The sequence below is a fragment of the Lepidochelys olivacea genome, assembly GCF_965140295.1.
Source record: "Lepidochelys olivacea isolate rLepOli2 genome assembly, chromosome: 10".
NCBI classification, from domain to species: Eukaryota; Metazoa; Chordata; order Testudines; family Cheloniidae; genus Lepidochelys; species Lepidochelys olivacea.
In genome coordinates this window covers 22,922,235-22,939,884 of record NC_140420.1, presented here as the reverse complement: position 1 = coordinate 22,939,884, position 17,650 = coordinate 22,922,235, and the positions used below count along the sequence as shown (strand labels likewise).

At 40.1% G+C, this 17,650-nt stretch overlaps 1 protein-coding gene across 2 annotated transcripts in view; it reads right to left on the bottom strand.

The window, feature by feature from the left end:
* Positions 1-17,650, bottom strand: part of TXNDC11 (thioredoxin domain containing 11) — a 102,846-nt gene that overhangs the window by 60,669 nt on the left and 24,527 nt on the right. For both annotated transcript variants that reach the window (XM_084640673.1, XM_084640674.1), the window contains one exon: positions 9,787-9,880. In XM_084640673.1, the coding sequence (XP_084496799.1) occupies positions 9,787-9,880 (94 nt within the window). The remainder of the gene's footprint in view (positions 1-9,786; positions 9,881-17,650) is intronic.

Sequence of the window (17,650 nt, the reverse complement as noted above, 5' to 3'; positions counted from 1 at the left end):
AATGTGCAAAGATTTATAAGAAGGAAAATTTGACAGAGCACATCTAACAAAGGAATAGAGCAAATAAACATAATAGGTCTCCAGGGTCCTTTTAGTTCCCTCAGATTATAAAATCAACCTAGGAATGCCAGAGATCATACTCCTTGGTGAAAGGGATTCATATCCTCCCACTCAGCTAAGAGGTCTCTCCAAAGATGGAGGCGAGTCTTATGTTTTTCAGGAAAAAAAAATTTCTGATTAAATGTCAATTAAAAGCCACAAAAATATTGTGACCTGATAGATACTCATGATAAAATTTTATTCTGCTACATTCCCATAAATAGCAATTTTGACCTTTAGGAAAGTACAGTATTACAGTTTAGATCAGGGGTTCCCTAATTGTGGTATACGAGCTTAATGTTCCATCATTTCAGTTCTCAATTTTTTTAAGAAAGCAATATGTTAACCAATAAAGTTTGTGAGCCACTGGTTTAGATTATTTTACTGTGGACTCAAAAAACTGTGTAATAAAGGTGGACTATAAATGGCATTTGAAGAAGTCTGACATTAAAAGCAGTTTTATGAACACATATTTATTACTGGTGTAAGTGTGCACAATTCCACAGTGGAGTTTGCCCACTCATGATAGTAGTGAATCTGCCCAAATATCTCACACACAAGGAACATTTTACAGAAACTTGGAATGGGCAAATTACTCATGGAGGTTAAAGAAAATAAAAAGGATTTTTAATTCTGTTAAAGTGGATCTGCTGTTTGCAATGTTCACCCAACTCTAACAGAGACAAATGTCTTAATTTGCAGTATAAAAACTTCAGCCTGTAATCAGATAAAAACAAATGTTGATTATTGTAATTAATAAATAAATAAAATAAAATAAAATGTAGGAGAAAATGGTTTAGTAAAAATTTAGTCCAGTTGAGCATATTACATCTCGTATGACATCTGTATTCTATGATCCAAGATTTGGAGCAAAAATATTTCTATTACTATTTCAGCAGAATTTGGTGTAAATTTAAAGAGTAAAAGCAATGAGAGAGAAAATATATAGTTTGACCTGTGCTATGGTAAAATATTACTAATTTTTTGCATTAATGTGTGACAGTTTCAGCAGATTAAACAGTCTCAATTCACAGACTATGCAAGAGCATGATTTTAAGAATCTAATATAATTATTTAGGATACCTAATTGAGCTAATTTCCAAGTCAAGCTTTTAAATTGAACATTTGTAACAGACAACTCAGTTGTCTGGACCATACCAAACAAGTACTGTACATTGTTGAAAGAATATAACAATCTGTTTTGTAATAAGATTAACGTTTGCTCAACTCCAAATAGTAATGTTTCTTTTTGCTTATCTTTCACTCTACAATTTATATGAAGCAAAACAAGCTGTCTCAATATATGCGATTACAAATTTTGCTAATACAAATGATTTCATCACGTGTCTGTTTACTCAGAGGGTTGGAGCACTGATTTAGCATTACATTATTCACCTTAGTGAATTATTCACTTATTAAACACGGTAGGAAAAAGCTGAAATTCAGATATTAGCTTAGCTACTCTATAACTCAAATCAACAGCCATAAAGTTAGAGTCACCCTGCAAAATGCACTTCCCTGAACCAGACAGACCCTGACCAGGGAATTCACACTATGAGGCATTGCTTTGGGAGCACAACTTTACTTCTGGCCAGGATGAAGTTCCGCTAGTGGAAGCAACAAAGGCGAGGAACTGAATCAGGTCCCTCCTTGCCAGTAGCAGCACCTACTTTCATGAGAGTTCTAGCTGCACGTGGACTCTACCAGAAGGAAGGTTTACAGCTCTTTTCTGATACTTATTCTTTGTGATAAATTGGACAAATCAAATACATATATAACAATGCATTGTGGCATATACTTCCCCCTCAATGCTTCATTCCCATCGATGTAGTGGGAATTCTGTAAGTGTGTGTCAAGGAAACTATTCACCCACTGGATTGTACACATATCTCGTGATAAAAAAAACCAACAGGTAGTGGAGCACAGACCTTTTTTTTTTTTTTAGTTTGGATACAAATATGACCAGACTAAGAACCTGACTTTAATGCAAGCAGTTTTAAGGCCTAGAAGTAAGGCCAAGATTTTGTTACGCGTATTTTTAGTAAAAATCACAGACAGATCATGGGCAATAAAGAAAAATTCACGGAAGCCGGTGACCTATCCATGACTTTTACTAAAATATGCATGACAAAATGGGAACCTGCGGGGGTCCCACACCAGCCCTTGGGGCCCAGCTGGGAGCTGCGGGGCATCCCCTCTGCCCGCAGCAGCCCAGGAGCTGCGGGGCACCCCAGCTACCCGCGGCAGCTCCAAGCTCCGGGACATCCCGGTTGCCCCGAGCTCCTGGGCACCCCGGCCACCCGTGGCGGCTCCGAGCTCCCCAGCAGCCGGGAGCTGCAGGGCTCCCCCACCACCCAAAGCACCCTCACTGCCCACAGCAGCTGGAAGCTCCTGGGGCACTCCCTCCCCTGTCCGCAGCAGCTGGGTTCTCGGGGTCCCACAGTTCCCAGCCTCCACGGGCAATGGGGGGACCCTGCAGCTCTCAGGCGCTGCAGGCTCAAGTCATGGAGGTCTCTGGAAGTCACAGATTCTGTGAATTCCATGACAAAATCGTAGCCCTACCTATAAGTAGATACACTGAAATTACAGATCACAGAAATTTACAGTGAAAGATTAAAGAAGAGAATGCTAAACAGTTTATATAATCAATTCTGTTAGACAAATAAGATTTTACAAGTAATCTCTGACATTTCTAGTTTTTTATTACTTTTTGATTCAATGTTTGGAACAAGCAAAGCAGCAATGTACAGCAGAATCCCTCTATGACTCAAAGTCTCTCTCTCTCTCTCAAAAGTAGAGATATTTTTTATCCCTCCTCTAATAGCCAAAAGAACAAACTCTCACCAAACTGAATTTAAAAAAAGTGTTCTTTAGAGAGAAAGAAACAGTCAAGAACTACAGGCAGCTCCCCCAATGTCCACTTCTCCTAACAAATAAAAGAGCAATACATTACAGGCATTTCAAGATAGACAAAGATCAAATTTCACAGTTAGCTACTTAAAACAGCAAAACATGTCTAAATTCTAGCCAGAATCAAGTGGTAGAACGACAACAAAACTGGTATGCTTTCAGGAGTGTAATACTGAATGGCAAGGTCTTTGTGGAAACAAACAACACCACTACAGATACTGTTCTCTTGTTATTAATTATTCGGTATCTTTCAAAAAAAATTCCAGTCACAGCCTTAATACATCACTGAAGTCCAAAGTTAATCAGACAAACAACGGTATTTCTTAATCTCTCCAGTCTGCCTTTTGGGGAAAAAGTGGATGTCAGATCATTTATTTCAGAATGTTTACCTGCCTGCCCACTTGTATACAGGGATTTTAAAACCACTACTGCAGTGGAAAGCTGCCTCAAAATAAATGACTTTCAAGTATTCAAAACCTATTGGGTAAGCCAGTCAACCAATCTGTTCCTCAGTTTATTAATCTGTAAAATGAGTACAATGATATCTGCCTCCTCATAGGAACGTTGTTGGGCTTAGATAATGTTCGTAGAGCACTTTTAGTCCTCAAATAGAGTCTTAAGTAAAAAGCATAGGTATTATTAATACACACATTACAATCCCAAATAAAAGCTATTCAAAAGAACCAAGTCATGAAAAAAACTCTTATGTACATCAAAAACTAAAACCGCCAAATTCAAGATTTTTTTTGCACATACATAAAACTACTACCTCAAGGAAATACACCTTTTATAAGAAAGTATCTGTGTACTGAGACTGTGAAAACAAACCTCTCTTACAGTATTATATGCTGTTTATAAGAAGCATTTTACATTATAAATGTAAATGCAGTGAAAAGACACAAGGATATTTCCCCAATGTTCAACATTCTGTATTTGCTCATTACAAGTGAAATATGAAAGGAATAAAATAAGGCAATAGAGCAAACCTCAGTAGGCAGAACGTAACTAGAATAACCAACACAAATCTTAATTTATCAACCTTACAAGCTTTGCATATTTAGACATCAGAACAGCCTTTTGCATTTTGGATTCTTAATGCAAAACAACAGGAAATAAAAACTGCTTATCAAGTTATTTTATATTAGCATTATTGTGCCATTCAGGAAGGTATTTAAGCATGCAACTTAAACTTTAGACCCTCCTGTGCTGCTGGCATATTGGCCAGTCCAGTTCCCGCACTGATTATGTGCACTCGCTATTCATGGTACGTCTTTCCAGGTAATGACAGCGCATTCTATATCCTCTTGTCACCGTACCTCTGCTTGAATTCTGTCAACTTCAGAAGTTTTCCCATTTGAGGCCTTCGATGGCTGCTTTAATTTCATTGGGTGTTATTTATTGGTCCCTCTTCTATTTCTAACTTAACATAGGCATTCCTCTGGAACCTGTGTATGACTGTGGCTCTACACAGTTTAATATGGAATGGAAATAGTATTTTCCTTCAGCTGGCTTGTTCTTCATGTGTTTCCAACATCTGTCCATAAGAGTCCCTGATGGGCATCATCCGTCTTGAACTGCTTCTTCCTAAGAGGTCCTTCACTATTCTGTAGAGTTGTTTGAAGTCTCTCTCAGTGGTACATCTTGTGCCTCTGCAGACTTCTCCTGAACCCAGGCATTTCTGTCTTGCCTGCTTCTCTTCTTTATTTTTTGACTTTTTCTCTGCATCTTGCATCTGCCTGTAAAAGCTCTGCCTGTGTCTTGCTCGGTCCTTTTTTGCCTTCAGAACTTTCTGCTTGTTAACTGCTGCCCGTGTTCCAGATGTAATCCATGCATCTTTCTTCTACACCTTTTGGAGGTCCAGCTGTCTCAACTACAGTCTTCAAATTTGACCATCTGTCTTCCACACTTTCCTGCGCCTGTAAAATACTGTAACTGTTTCTAAAAGCAATCTGATCTGTATTTTGTTGTCCTTGAACTTTGCTATTGCTGTAACAGTCTTTTTGTCTGTCTTTATGATCTTTTTAAGTTTACATTGTAACGTGGCCACTAAAAGATAATCATCCAAGCCAACATCTGGGTAGGGACACTCTCAAAGATGATGCTCACCCTTGAGATACACACACATGGTCTATCTGGTTAACAGTTGCATTCTTTGCTGATCTCCATGTGAGCTTGTGGATCCTCTTATACTGGAAAAGACTGACTCCTATCTTTAGAGGGTTTGTGCCACAGAGAATCAAAAGCGGTTTGCTATTATCAGCATGGATGCCTTCCACTTCTTTGCCTATGATATCATGGTTAGGCACATTATCCAAAATTTGCTGTACCTGCTCAAAGAACGTATCCATTTCAGGGTCGCCTGCTGAATTTGTTGGTGCATACACTTGGATTATTGTACACTTGATATGTCTTGTTTGCAGACTGGCTGTTATTCTGCCATTCATTGGTTCTCAAGCCAGCAGGGTCTTCGCTGGAATGTTATCCTGCATAATTCCTACACTTCTTTTGTGCATTCCTTCTCCTGAGTATAAGACTGTAGCACCACCAGACAACATCTTGTCACTCCCTGCCCTTCTCATTGCACTGACACCAAGTATGTGTCAGTGCAATGAAACATGGTATTGTTTTCATATTTTGTGTAACTTGTGCCAGCTTTCCCTTACTACACAAAGTTCATACATTCTATATGCCTACTCTTGTTACAAATATGGTCATCAGCATTTGATGTCTCGAGAACTCTGCTTCCTTTCAGTTTTTACTGAGATCTTCAGTCTTGAGCTCCATCTGTACTTAGCAACCTCAAGTTTTGGTTTAACTGAACTGTTTCTGCTGCAGTAAGGTTTTACCTGCATGGGTCACAAATCCAACTGCAGAATCCTCCTCTTTTAGCCAGTGGGACCACCAGTGTTGCTAACAGTGCAGAGCATTTGACTAGTGGTGTTGAAACAAACAGTTAAAGTTCAAATTAAGCATGTGTTTAAATGTCTTGCTGAATCAAGAGTCTATATTATCATCCTAAATGTTGGATTGATGGGTGAAGGATAGGGAACCTAAATTATGGTTCCTAATATCATTATCTGTGCGTTTTGAGTGAATACTAAGCAGATATGAGCAAGTTCTGTTTGGTTTTTTAAGGACAAAACTTCAAAAATCACACTTCTGTCTGAAAACTGTGTGCATACTATAGCTAAACACCTAAGCTTACGATAAATAACAGAAGCGGGACAAAAATATTTCTCTGTTTTTCCAGTTTGTTTACTCTGTCCATCTGATAGTACTTTGTGTACAATTAGCATCATCATTTCCCCATATAAGTCAGTTTCTCCCTTATTGAAAATATTCAAGCATCCACAGGAGAGAAGAAAAATATTTATTAAAAATACTAAAGAATTTTAAAAAATCAGGATGTATTAATTAAAGGGTGCTCTATCAGAAAATTATGTTTTGTCATTTAAAAAAAAATTAAGTTGACAGTGTCTTTAACCTTTGCATTAATATATATGCATACACATACACTTATATTTCTATATTTGCTGGTTTATAGCACCTAGAGTATTAAACAGATGCCATATAAACTGAAAAACAGATATAGAAAGCTGCACATTATCACCATGGATACGGAGGTGGTAGGTACCAAGGCTCCATGGACCAAGGCACTTTGTACCAAAGTTGAAACCTATTGAAGAAAAGATTAGATTTTTTTCCCCCCGCAATGGGCAACATCTAACTAACTATAAGAATGAATTAACTAACAATCACCTAAATAGTAAGATTACTAACTAAGGTCAGTTGCACAGTGCACACAGAAAACAGGGGAAAACTGCAGGAGTTTGGTCTCACTGGCACGATCAATAAGAAGAAACTGAGGGTCAGTAGGGCCCATTCCCCCTTATAGCCCTTGGATGGGGATACACAAGGACAGCTAGGGTGCAGGCACAGCCTGAACAGACACTACTGGCCAAAAAAAATCAGGGTGCATGACACAATATCAAAGAGTTGAACCCATGTGGATAATTACACAAAGAAGAACTAAAAATTAAGAATTCTATGCGTACACATTCAGAGAACGAAAAATATTCACAAAGTTCAGTTTTCAGTTGAACAAAAATGTGATGTCACAACAAAGCAATTATTCATAATTTACCTCATCAATGATCTGATCCTACAAGGTGCTAAGTACCCGTATCCACTGACATCAATGCTCTATACCTTCTAGAATCAGCTCCTTGAATAGGATTTCATGCCACAGAACAACCATCAGCTTTTTCCTCCTACTCTGCTTTCCCATCATAATAAATACCTTATAGATTAAATCTTACTGTAATAGTATGTGTTAAAGATGGCAGCATAATTCTTCTGAACAATCTAAGAGTATAAGCGCTTGTCTACATGTCACAGCAAAGCACATTTGAGGGGTGTAATTTGTAAAAAGTGCTCTAAATGTGCTGTGCTATAGCTGCCCTGTATAGACCCGGCTAGTGCAAACTATAAGGTATCTAGACAGGTTTCAGAGTAGCAGCTGTGTTAGTCTGTATTCGCAAAAAGAAAAGTAGTACTTGTGGCACCTTAGAGACTAACCAATTTATTTGAGCATAAGCTTTCGTGAGCTACAGCTCACTTCATCGGAAATGCATCCGATGAAGTGAGCTGTAGCTCACGAAAGCTTATGCTCAAACAAATTGGTTAGTCTCTAAGGTGCCACAAGTACTCCTTTTCTTTATAAGGTATCTAGTTTGCCTTAATGTATATGACAAAACATGTAAGAGAGTTAAAAGAATTACTCAACCAGCAAAAATAAGACAACCTGTCTTCCTCAGCATTTTAAAACACAAATTATTTATCTGCATAATTAAGGAAAATTAAAAACATAAAATAAGGATTGGGTCTCAAAGGATGACTAATTAATAATATATCAAACTGAAAGCTGGGACTACTCTGTTCTGCCAAGTTTTGCCACTTATCTTGGGCAAGCTACTCCATCTTTTTATACCGCAGGTCCCCAACCTATGAAGTGGGGTCAATGATAATTACTCTTTTCACAAGTGTGTTGTGAGAATTAATACAATGTATGCAACAAACTGGATAAAAGAGGCTATAAAAGTTTTATTATTTAGTGTTTCCACAACATTTGGCATGAAATTATCCAGATACCATGTTCATTACACCTAAAAAAATTATGACATTTACAGGCTGCAAACATGAAAACAAATAATGTTCTTTAAGATATTTTTGTAATTATATTTTACACTGTATTTATTCTTGGTGTACAAGCTCTTGTTTCAGAGATGAAGCATTTTAAACGCAGGAATGTTTTGTGCACTTTTCTCTGCAATGTACTCAGAGTTAAGAAACTGATGGTTTAATTAGGGAGGCCTGCTCAGTGGTGTGTAAAGCACTTTAGTTTATGACATCATTGCTTCTGCTCCTAGGAAATGTGGTAAAAATGCTCAGCACTTAAAAAGCTACAACAGGAACACAACTACATTTTAAAATAACCTTTCAAAATACATATAAATACGTTATGCTTTATGTTTATGCACTGAAACATGAAACATTTGGGGGGTTAGTTCTCCTTTAATGTGGAAACTAGAATAAAACTTTCCAAAATACAGATATGTCCTTTGCTTAGATAGTCAACCTACCCCCATCAGCATGAATATCCATCTACTAGCCACTAAAACAGACATAAACCAAATCAATGATCATCAGTCAGCAACAGAGCCCACTCTCAGAGTTTTACTTCTCCCCCTTAAAAAAGAAATGAAGAAAGATTTAGTTCTTCTTTATACATAACCTTTTTTTTCTTTTTTTTTGGGGGGGGGGTCAAATTTCTTGATTTTAAGTGACCACTGTGGGAGGTGCATCTCCTTTTGTTTGGAGTTGTCTAACCCAAGCTCCATGTAAGAAGAATCTATCTTCGTTTTACCATAATCACCCCCAAGGAAGTAAATATTTCTTTGTTTAGCATCTTTCAGTGGAAAAGGTAACTTGAAGAGATTTACAAGACGTTTCCGAGACATTAAGTAATGTAAAATGGGGAAAGTGAAAAAGCCAGAAGCTAAATTAAACAAAGAGACAGGAAAGACCTGAGGATGAGCCCCAGTGTCATGTCTTGCACTACCAGACTTCTGACTCCAGTGTAAAACAAAACTTACCTGAAAAATAGACAAACATACCATGAACTTTAAGTGGCAAATCAGCAATCTCAAATCTATGTTTTTGAAGAGATCGCTCATATGAGTAAAGCTACTCAAGTGTAACTGTTTGAAGGATCAGATCCTAAAAACAGGAATGCACTCAGTTTTACTTAGACTTGTGATTTTGCTTCATTTTCATTTGGCTACAAAAATTATATTTACTTTTTGAGTACTTTTGTACCCAAATAGTAACAATGAAATGTGACATGAAACAGGAACTGCAGTTCCTTCAATAAAGTGGAGAGATTTGGCAAATAAGACTTGCTGGATATATTTAGTAAACTATACAAAATGAAGATCACATTTATTATGCTATGAAAATGTGACGAAGGATAAACACACTATGTATTTTATTCCACTCTGCCTGTCCACAACATATATAAGATACCTTTTATTCAATTAATTTTTGTTTTATTCCTTAATCCATTCATTGTCTATTAACAAAGGAATAAAACTTAGTCGTCAGACCAATACTAAGAGCTGTAATTCTCAAATTACAAAATATTTCAGATGAGAACTGAAGTTCACATATGTAAACTATTTGCAAAGGTGCCTTAAATTCTTAAGATTAAGCTTTTACCTTTCTTTAATGAATGTAATGCTGATGTGAAGAATGTCAAATAACCGGGAGGCTGAGGTGAAGCATTGAACTCAAAATATCCTAGAACTCCAGGCTGCAAGAATAAGAATTAGAGTTAGCTAAGCTATTACAAAACTACACATTTATGGGACACTGCAATTATTTAACTATAGTAAAAAACAAACAGATTAAACATTAATGGGCTGTTTTGTTTTGGAAAAACAAACTAGCCATTTTTCTCTGCAAGAAAAGTGGATCTTAAAAGGAGGGGGAAAAAATCAGCCAATACTATAATTTGGAAAATGTGCACAAGACCAAATCTGTATATATGCAGAACATTATAATTTCAGTGTTACATATTTCCTGTGTTAGTGGTTACATTATTCTCTAAGCAAATGGTAATAATTTAAAATACTTGCAGGAGTCAAGCTTCAGTACCACCACATTGATGGAATATTTCATTTTCTACCTAGCACCATACTGCGTTCTTTTGAAATTGAGATTTGGGATTTAATGTGTCATTGTACAATGAAGTCAACTGTAACCCTTTTTCAACGTAAAATGCTTGGTTTTCTTTAAGTTTTTACTATACTGTGCATGATTCACATCTATATATGAAGCCTCTGCATGACTGCCAGTCTACATCACACTGGGAAGCTATCAGCCATATGAGATTCTTGCAAGGGAAATCAGTGAGAGACTGATTTCACAAAAACAAAGGGAAGAAACCCAGATCCTGGCCCAGGCAACCAGGTAATTTGAGATTTAAAGGATCTGTGATCTCCCGAAAGAGAGACAAAATTTTTGTCCATACTGGGTTGAGGGTGCGGAGAATACTGGTCACATCAAAATAGGCAGAGATTACAGATCCCATTCCATGTGATAATAGTGAAGGGGTACAAAAGTGATTCTTAGAACTTAGATACTTGAGCAGACAGATCAGAATGTAAGACAGCCTTCCTTGAACCATTTATATTTGCATTTGCAGATAAAACAATTCATCACACACTCAACTTGCACTGATCAGGAGGCATGTTCCCAGACCTGGAGCTCAGGTGTCGGACTCTTATTCACACTTCATTTTCTTGATAACTGCACTGCTATCTCGACAAAGAGCTACACAATAGGTTTAAAAGTTACCTTTTAAAAATGAACACTAAATGCAACTTGTTAACATTAATGTGAAATACTGAATTTTATTTGTTGTAAGTGTGGATGGTTATCCTTTCACTGTTCTATGATGCAAGAAGATTTCTCTGCATTCACTTTTCCTAGTGAAATAACTTTTAAGTGAAAAAGGTCAGGTGTCACATTTCAAATTCTGCCTTAAAATACAGCTGAAAATGAATTCTGTAGTCTCGTCCAAGTCCCAAATACACAGACATTTGTCCATATCACACACACTCTCTCTGTCTTGTGGAAACACACACTCACACTCTCTCTCTCTCACACGCATACAACCCCACATTAGACAACTGGGCACGCCTGACAGTCTCTACTCAAATAATGCCCATGACTAGAAAAGCAAACTGTGGAGAGCTACAAAGGGATCTCACAAAACTGGGTGACTGGATAAGAAAACAGCAGATGAAATTCAATGTTGATAAATGCAAAGTAATGCACATTGGAAAACACAATCTCAATGATACATACAAAATAATGGGATCTAAATTAGCTGTTACCACTCAACAAAGATCTTGGAGTCAGTGTGGATAGTTTTCTGAAAACACCTGCTCAATGTGCAGCAGCAGCCAAAAAGCGAATGATGTTAGGAACCATCAGGAAAGGGATCGATCAGAAGACAGAAAATATTGTGACACTACATAAATCCATCGTACAAGCACACCTTGAATACGGCATGCCGTTCTGGTTGTCCCATCTCAAGAGAGATGTTTTAAGAGCCCAGCCACATATTTCAACTTACTACAATATTGCCCACCCTTGCTGGAACTATGAAATGTAAGCAGCTGAGAGAAGCATCCAATGAAGAGAAGCAACCAGTGAGATACTTCATGAGGTGGCTTTGATTTTCTTGTCTTTGAATGATTCAAATATGGATTATAAAATATAATCACAGCTTTACTAAAATATATTCTACCTTTATTTTCTACATGAAGTTTGTGATCCTTTATAGCAACTGATTGCGAGATATTACCAACAAACTACATCCTACATCAAGACAGCAGTGGTTCTGGAAAAGTACCCAGAAGCTACAGATATTCAAAGGGGTGCAAAGGAGGCTTCAAAACAAAATCTTTAACTAGCTTCCAGGCTTTTTCCCATAGTTTGAGAAAGGAAGTTACCTACAGATATAGCTGTATCTTTAAACAAAAAAAGTCATACTGCTCCCACTTTGGGAAGAAAGATTGAGTCTGGCATTCTTTTGATGTGTGTAAAAGTTCAGGATCTCTGCCACTTCTGGGATTCAAGGACTACACACTCACTGATTCTGGGGAGGGTCAAATGAAGGGGGATACACAGCTCCTACTTAGAAGATACTGGGAAATGTTTTCTGTTCATTTTGCCTTATTTTACTAGATTGGTTCTTCTGGGGTTTTTGAGAGACTGAACTACACCAGGCTCTCAGTTCTCTTTTTAGTGTGGTGTAAAATGGACACTTCTCTTCGGAATTCTCTTGATTTCTCTCTCTTCTGAAACCGTTCTGATTCTGAAAGTTCCTTTTCTTCTGAGAATGAGGAAGAACTGGAGGATGAGAACTGATTCAGGGCTTCTGGATTTTTTCCATTCTGGTTTTGTCCTGCTGCTTGGACTATTTTACCTCCATCTGCCCCCAGTCTCATTGGGAGGAAGAAGCATGACTCCATGGTCTTGGTCTTTTCTCTTCAGCACTAGAGCAGTGACAGGATCTATATTGCTGTCTGATGAAGGATGCTTGCTTTCTCTCTTCTTAAGAAAGGGAGATAGAATCACTAGGGATTTCCTCACTTTTTCTGGGACAAGTAGAATCAAAAGATATGTGTACACTTCGAGCTCCAGGGTCAGAGTCCCATCTTGAGCGGACATACCCCCACTAGCTCTGATCAAGCTAGCATGCTAAAAATAGAGGATAGCCACAGTGACGCAAGGGGCTAGCCACCCCGAGTACGTATCATCCAAGATGCTAGGCACGTACTTAGGGCCACTAACCCCTCATCCTGCTCATGCTGCCATAGCTACACTCTATTTTTAGCACACTAGCATGATCAGAGCTAATATGGATATGTTCCTTGAGCGGCCTGTCAACCCTTGTGGCACCTTAGAGACTAACCAATTTATTTGAGCATAAGCTTATTTGAGCATAAGCTGTAGCTCACGAAAGCTAATGCTCAAATAAATTGGTTAGTCTCTAAGGTGCCACAAGTACTCCTTTTCTTTTTGCGAATACAGACTAACAGGGCTGTTACTCTGAAACCTGTCAACACTGGTTCTCCACTTGTAAGGGAACACCCTTCTCTTCATGTGTCAGTATAATAATGCCTGCATCTGTAATTTTCCGATTACATGTTCCGATCTCATACCAATTTTACAATGGTGTAAGTCCACTGCTGCCTTCAACAGAGTTCTATACTAGTTTTAGGGAGAGAAGAATCAGCACTTTCAAATCTAGAAAATAATACACTTTTCAACCAGGTATTTTATCATAGGGTTTGTGGCCCTCTTGTGGCATTAAGTATAGCTTTTCGGTCTATTAATCTTTACTAATCTATTTTTGTTATACAGTCACTTTCCCATCAACTTGCTATTTTCATCTTAAATAAGATGTCAAAACAAAGTCAAATGTTGATAAAAATTTTCTACATCCTTTCCGACATTCAATCAAAAATGTTTTGTACATTTAATTTTGAAGAATTTCACTTCTGATGTACTTTTTGTCTGTGTAAATGAAGAGGAAGAAAAGGGACACTTGTAAATATGAATTGCTAATTCCCCCAAATATATCACACTAGTCCCTTACAAAATGTGTCCCGTGGCACAATAAGAAAAAATAAAATATTCTGCTCAGAAATAGTTTAAATCTTTTTTGGCCATCTAACAAACCAAATGGTATTCTGAGATTTTCCTATGTCTCTCATAAACAAAGAATCCCCAAAATAAGATCAGTGATATGACTAAAAGAATAATTTACAGCAAACTGTTTTTCCACAGACTTCTCCCCTGGTCCAAACACAGGAAATCACAATGTACACACTGTGGAAGTATAACATTGTATAAGTATAACGTTGTATAAGGGGACATGCTGGATACATTGTATATGAGAGGGCATGCCAAAACATGTTACAAAGTATCTGAGGGAGCACACGTAGGGACAGTTAGCTTTTGAATGGAGAAGCAATTAAGATAGAGCCAGCACATCTAAGAAGCAGGCATCAGAATGGAAGGTGTGAAGGGCAATTAGTTAAGTTAACTGGAAGCTGTTAAAGGAGATTGTTAAGGGTGGCAGGTAATTGAAGATACCTGACTGGTCTCAGGGATCTCGAAGGGTGGTGACTAAAATCTTTTTCTTCTTTTGTCTGTAGCTTCTCTGTAACTTGTTCTCCAAAAAACTGTATAAATTAAAAGACACAAGCCCCACTCGGGGGGCTCACTTCTAAATGTATTAGCAGAGCAGCTTTGCTAATAGAACAGAGTGGTCTGATAAATTGTGAGTCTGAGTCAAACTTTGACAATTTGGAGGTTCCACCAAGATGGCAAGCGGCTTCACTGAGGCTGTGTGATCCCTGACTGCCTTGCAGGACGATCGTGGCAGCCGGCGCCTGGATGCTTAGTCCAAGCGATCCTCCACAAGACAGAAAGGTACACAGCAGCAGCGCAGTCTACGCCATTGAACTTGTTGGTTCAATGGTTCAATGGCGCCATTGAACTTGTTCAATAAAATGGTGGATGACTTACTCCTGTGCTCCCCCTCTCTGTCTGCCTCAGAAACTGATTCACTAACACTTCTCACAGCTTTAGCAAACAAGGGTCATAAGGCTTCTTGCACAAAATTGCAGCTCTGCCAAACCTCTGTCGCATACCTTGGCTTCCTTCTCTCCCAGGGCTCCCATACACTCTATCCAGCCTGGGTACAAGCCATCCTTAGCTTTCCCCAGCCTTGCTCTCCACGCCAGGTCAGAAAATTCTTAGGCATGACAGGGTTCTGTAGGCAATGGATTCCCCAATATGTTTCTCTGGTTAAACCACTCCAAGAACTCACTCGATCCTCTGTACCTAACCCCATGCCATGGCCACTTGAAGCAAATGCTGCTTTCATCTCCCTTAAGCAGAATTTAGCCTCTGCCCCTGCCTTAGGGTTACCTAACTATGACAAGCCTTTTACCCTTTTCTGTCACGAACAATCTGCTTGTGCCCTCAGGGTTCTTACTTAGGAGCACGGTGACAGAAATCGCCCGGTGGCTTATTTTTCTGCAACCTTGGACCCTGTAGCCCAGGGTTTACCCCCTTGCCTAAGCGCTGTAGCTGCTGCAGCGTGCCTGGTCGAGATGTCTGAGTCCCTTGTCCTCCGCTCTCCTCTCACTCTCATGGTTCCCCATTCTGTGGAAACTCTCCTTCTGCAACGCAACACTGCTCACCTCTCCTCCGCTCGCCTCACTAGGTATGAACTTTTGCTGCTTTCAGCCTCACATATCACTATTAAGCGCTGCTCCCCTCCTTCCTTTACCTAGTGATGGTGAACCCCATGACTGCCTTGCAACTGTCTCCGCTATCACTGTCCCGCGCCCTGACCTTTCAGATGTACCTCTCCCTAACTCTGACCTGGTATTATTCACTGATGGGTCCTGTTATAGAAATGACCAAGGCCACCTTCTTGCAGGATACACTGTGGTCTCTCTCTCTGAGACCATAGAAGCTGCGCCCTTACCCTCTGTGACCTCTGCCCAGGTGGCTGAACTGATTGCTCTAACCCGTGCCTGCTTTCTAGCCGAGGGGCTCTCTGCCACTATTTTTACTGATTCTCGGTATGCCTTTGGGGTTGTGCATGACTTTGGCACCCTCTAGCAGGCTCGAGGTTTTCTTAACTCTACTGGTACCCCTATCAAGAATGGCCCCTACATTGCCGCCCTCCTGTATGCAGTTTTACTACCGTCTGCCTTGGCAATTGTTAAGTGTACTGGCCATTCAGCGGCAGACACCGAGGTGGCAAAAGGTAATGCACTTGCTGATGCTGCTGCAAAACATGCCGCCACTATAAAACCTTCACCAGAAGCGTTTCTTGGTCCCCTCTCGGTCTCTGTAATGCCACCATCCCTGCCTCATCTTGCTCAGCTCCAGGATTCTGCCCCAGAAACAGAGAAAGACTCCTGGAGTGCTTTGGGTTGCTCTTTGCATTCTGATTCCCTTTGGCGATCGCCCACCGGTACCTTTGTAGCCCCCCTCTCACTCTACCCGTCTCTAGCTGCCCTGCTACATGGTGTTTCGCATGTCGGCAAGGAGGGGATGGTCTCTGCTATGAGTAAGGCGGGGTGGTGGGCTCCCCATTTCAGCTCCTTTGCAACCTGCCACTGTGCCGCTTGTGTTACTTGTCAAAGCCACAATGTAGGCAAATCTGTAAAAGTAACACAAGGGTTCCGGGGTTTGCCTCAAGCACCTTTCCTACACTGGCAACTTGATTTTGTACAAATGCCAAAGTGTCAGAAATATGAATTCATTTTAGTTATAATATGTCTGTTTTCGGGTTGGATTGAAGCCTTTCCCTGTCGCAAAGCTGATTCATTGTCCGTTGCAAAATGTCTGTTAAACCACATTATCCCTACCAAGGGAATTCCTGCCACTTTGTCTAGTGACCGGGGAACACATTTTACTGGAAAAATTGTTCAACATCTAAACCAGGTATTACATGTCACCCACCTGTTGCACTGCCCTTCCCATCCACAGAGTGCAGGGGCAGTTAAAAGGCGAAATGGTGTGCTTAAAAATAAACTGGCAAAAATCTGTAGTTCCACAGGGTTAAACTGGCCAGCTGCTTTACCACTGGCCCTTATGGAAATTCGGTCATCCCCATCCCAGAGACACAAACTGAGTCCATTTGAAATCATCATGGGACGCCCTATGCGAACAATGGCTACTATTACCCCAGCCCCAGACCTAAACCTAACTCACAGCACGCTCTTCCAGTACTGCAAAGGGTTAATGCAAGCTGTGAGCTCCTTCCATTCGCAGGTGCGAGCAGCTTGGCCGATGGAACCCACCTCTGCTGCCTGTCACATTCTTGAGCCTGGTGATTGGGTCTACCTGCGGCACCACCTTCGGAAGCACGCCTTGGAACCGCGGTGGAAGGGTCCATACCAGGTACTGCTCACCACCCAGACAGCAGTGAAATTATCCGGCATCGCTGCATGGATCCACGCCTCACAGTGTAAGCCAGCGCCACCTCAAAGGGACCAAGCACCTCTGCAAGACCACGCAGAACCAGCTTCAACCCCAGAAGACAAAGAGGAACAGCCTGCAATACCTTACAATCTGCGCTCTCGTAAGGGTTGCCAGAAGCAGAGGGTAAGCAGACAGCAGGACCCAACAAACAAGAAGCAGTAGTGAGCCTAGCGCCTGCTGCCTGGTGGACGTAAAACCGTGACTGTGGTTCCCTCGAAAGGGGTTATCGGAACCAGAAAGGGTCCTGCTTCCAACATGTGTCCTTTGAGAAGCTTAATCCTCAGCTACTGTGTCCTGAGGGTCTGGGGAATCCAGAGTGACAGTGACAATTCTTTCATCCAACAACAGGTGCAGATAGCCCAGATCCTGAATATTTCTAATTGCTGGGTCTGCAGCCACATCCCAGCTCACTCACAAGCTAGGATCCCCACCATGGCAATCCCTTTGAATTCCTCAGAGCTTGCTGGAGAACCCTATCCACTTAAAAGGACATGGA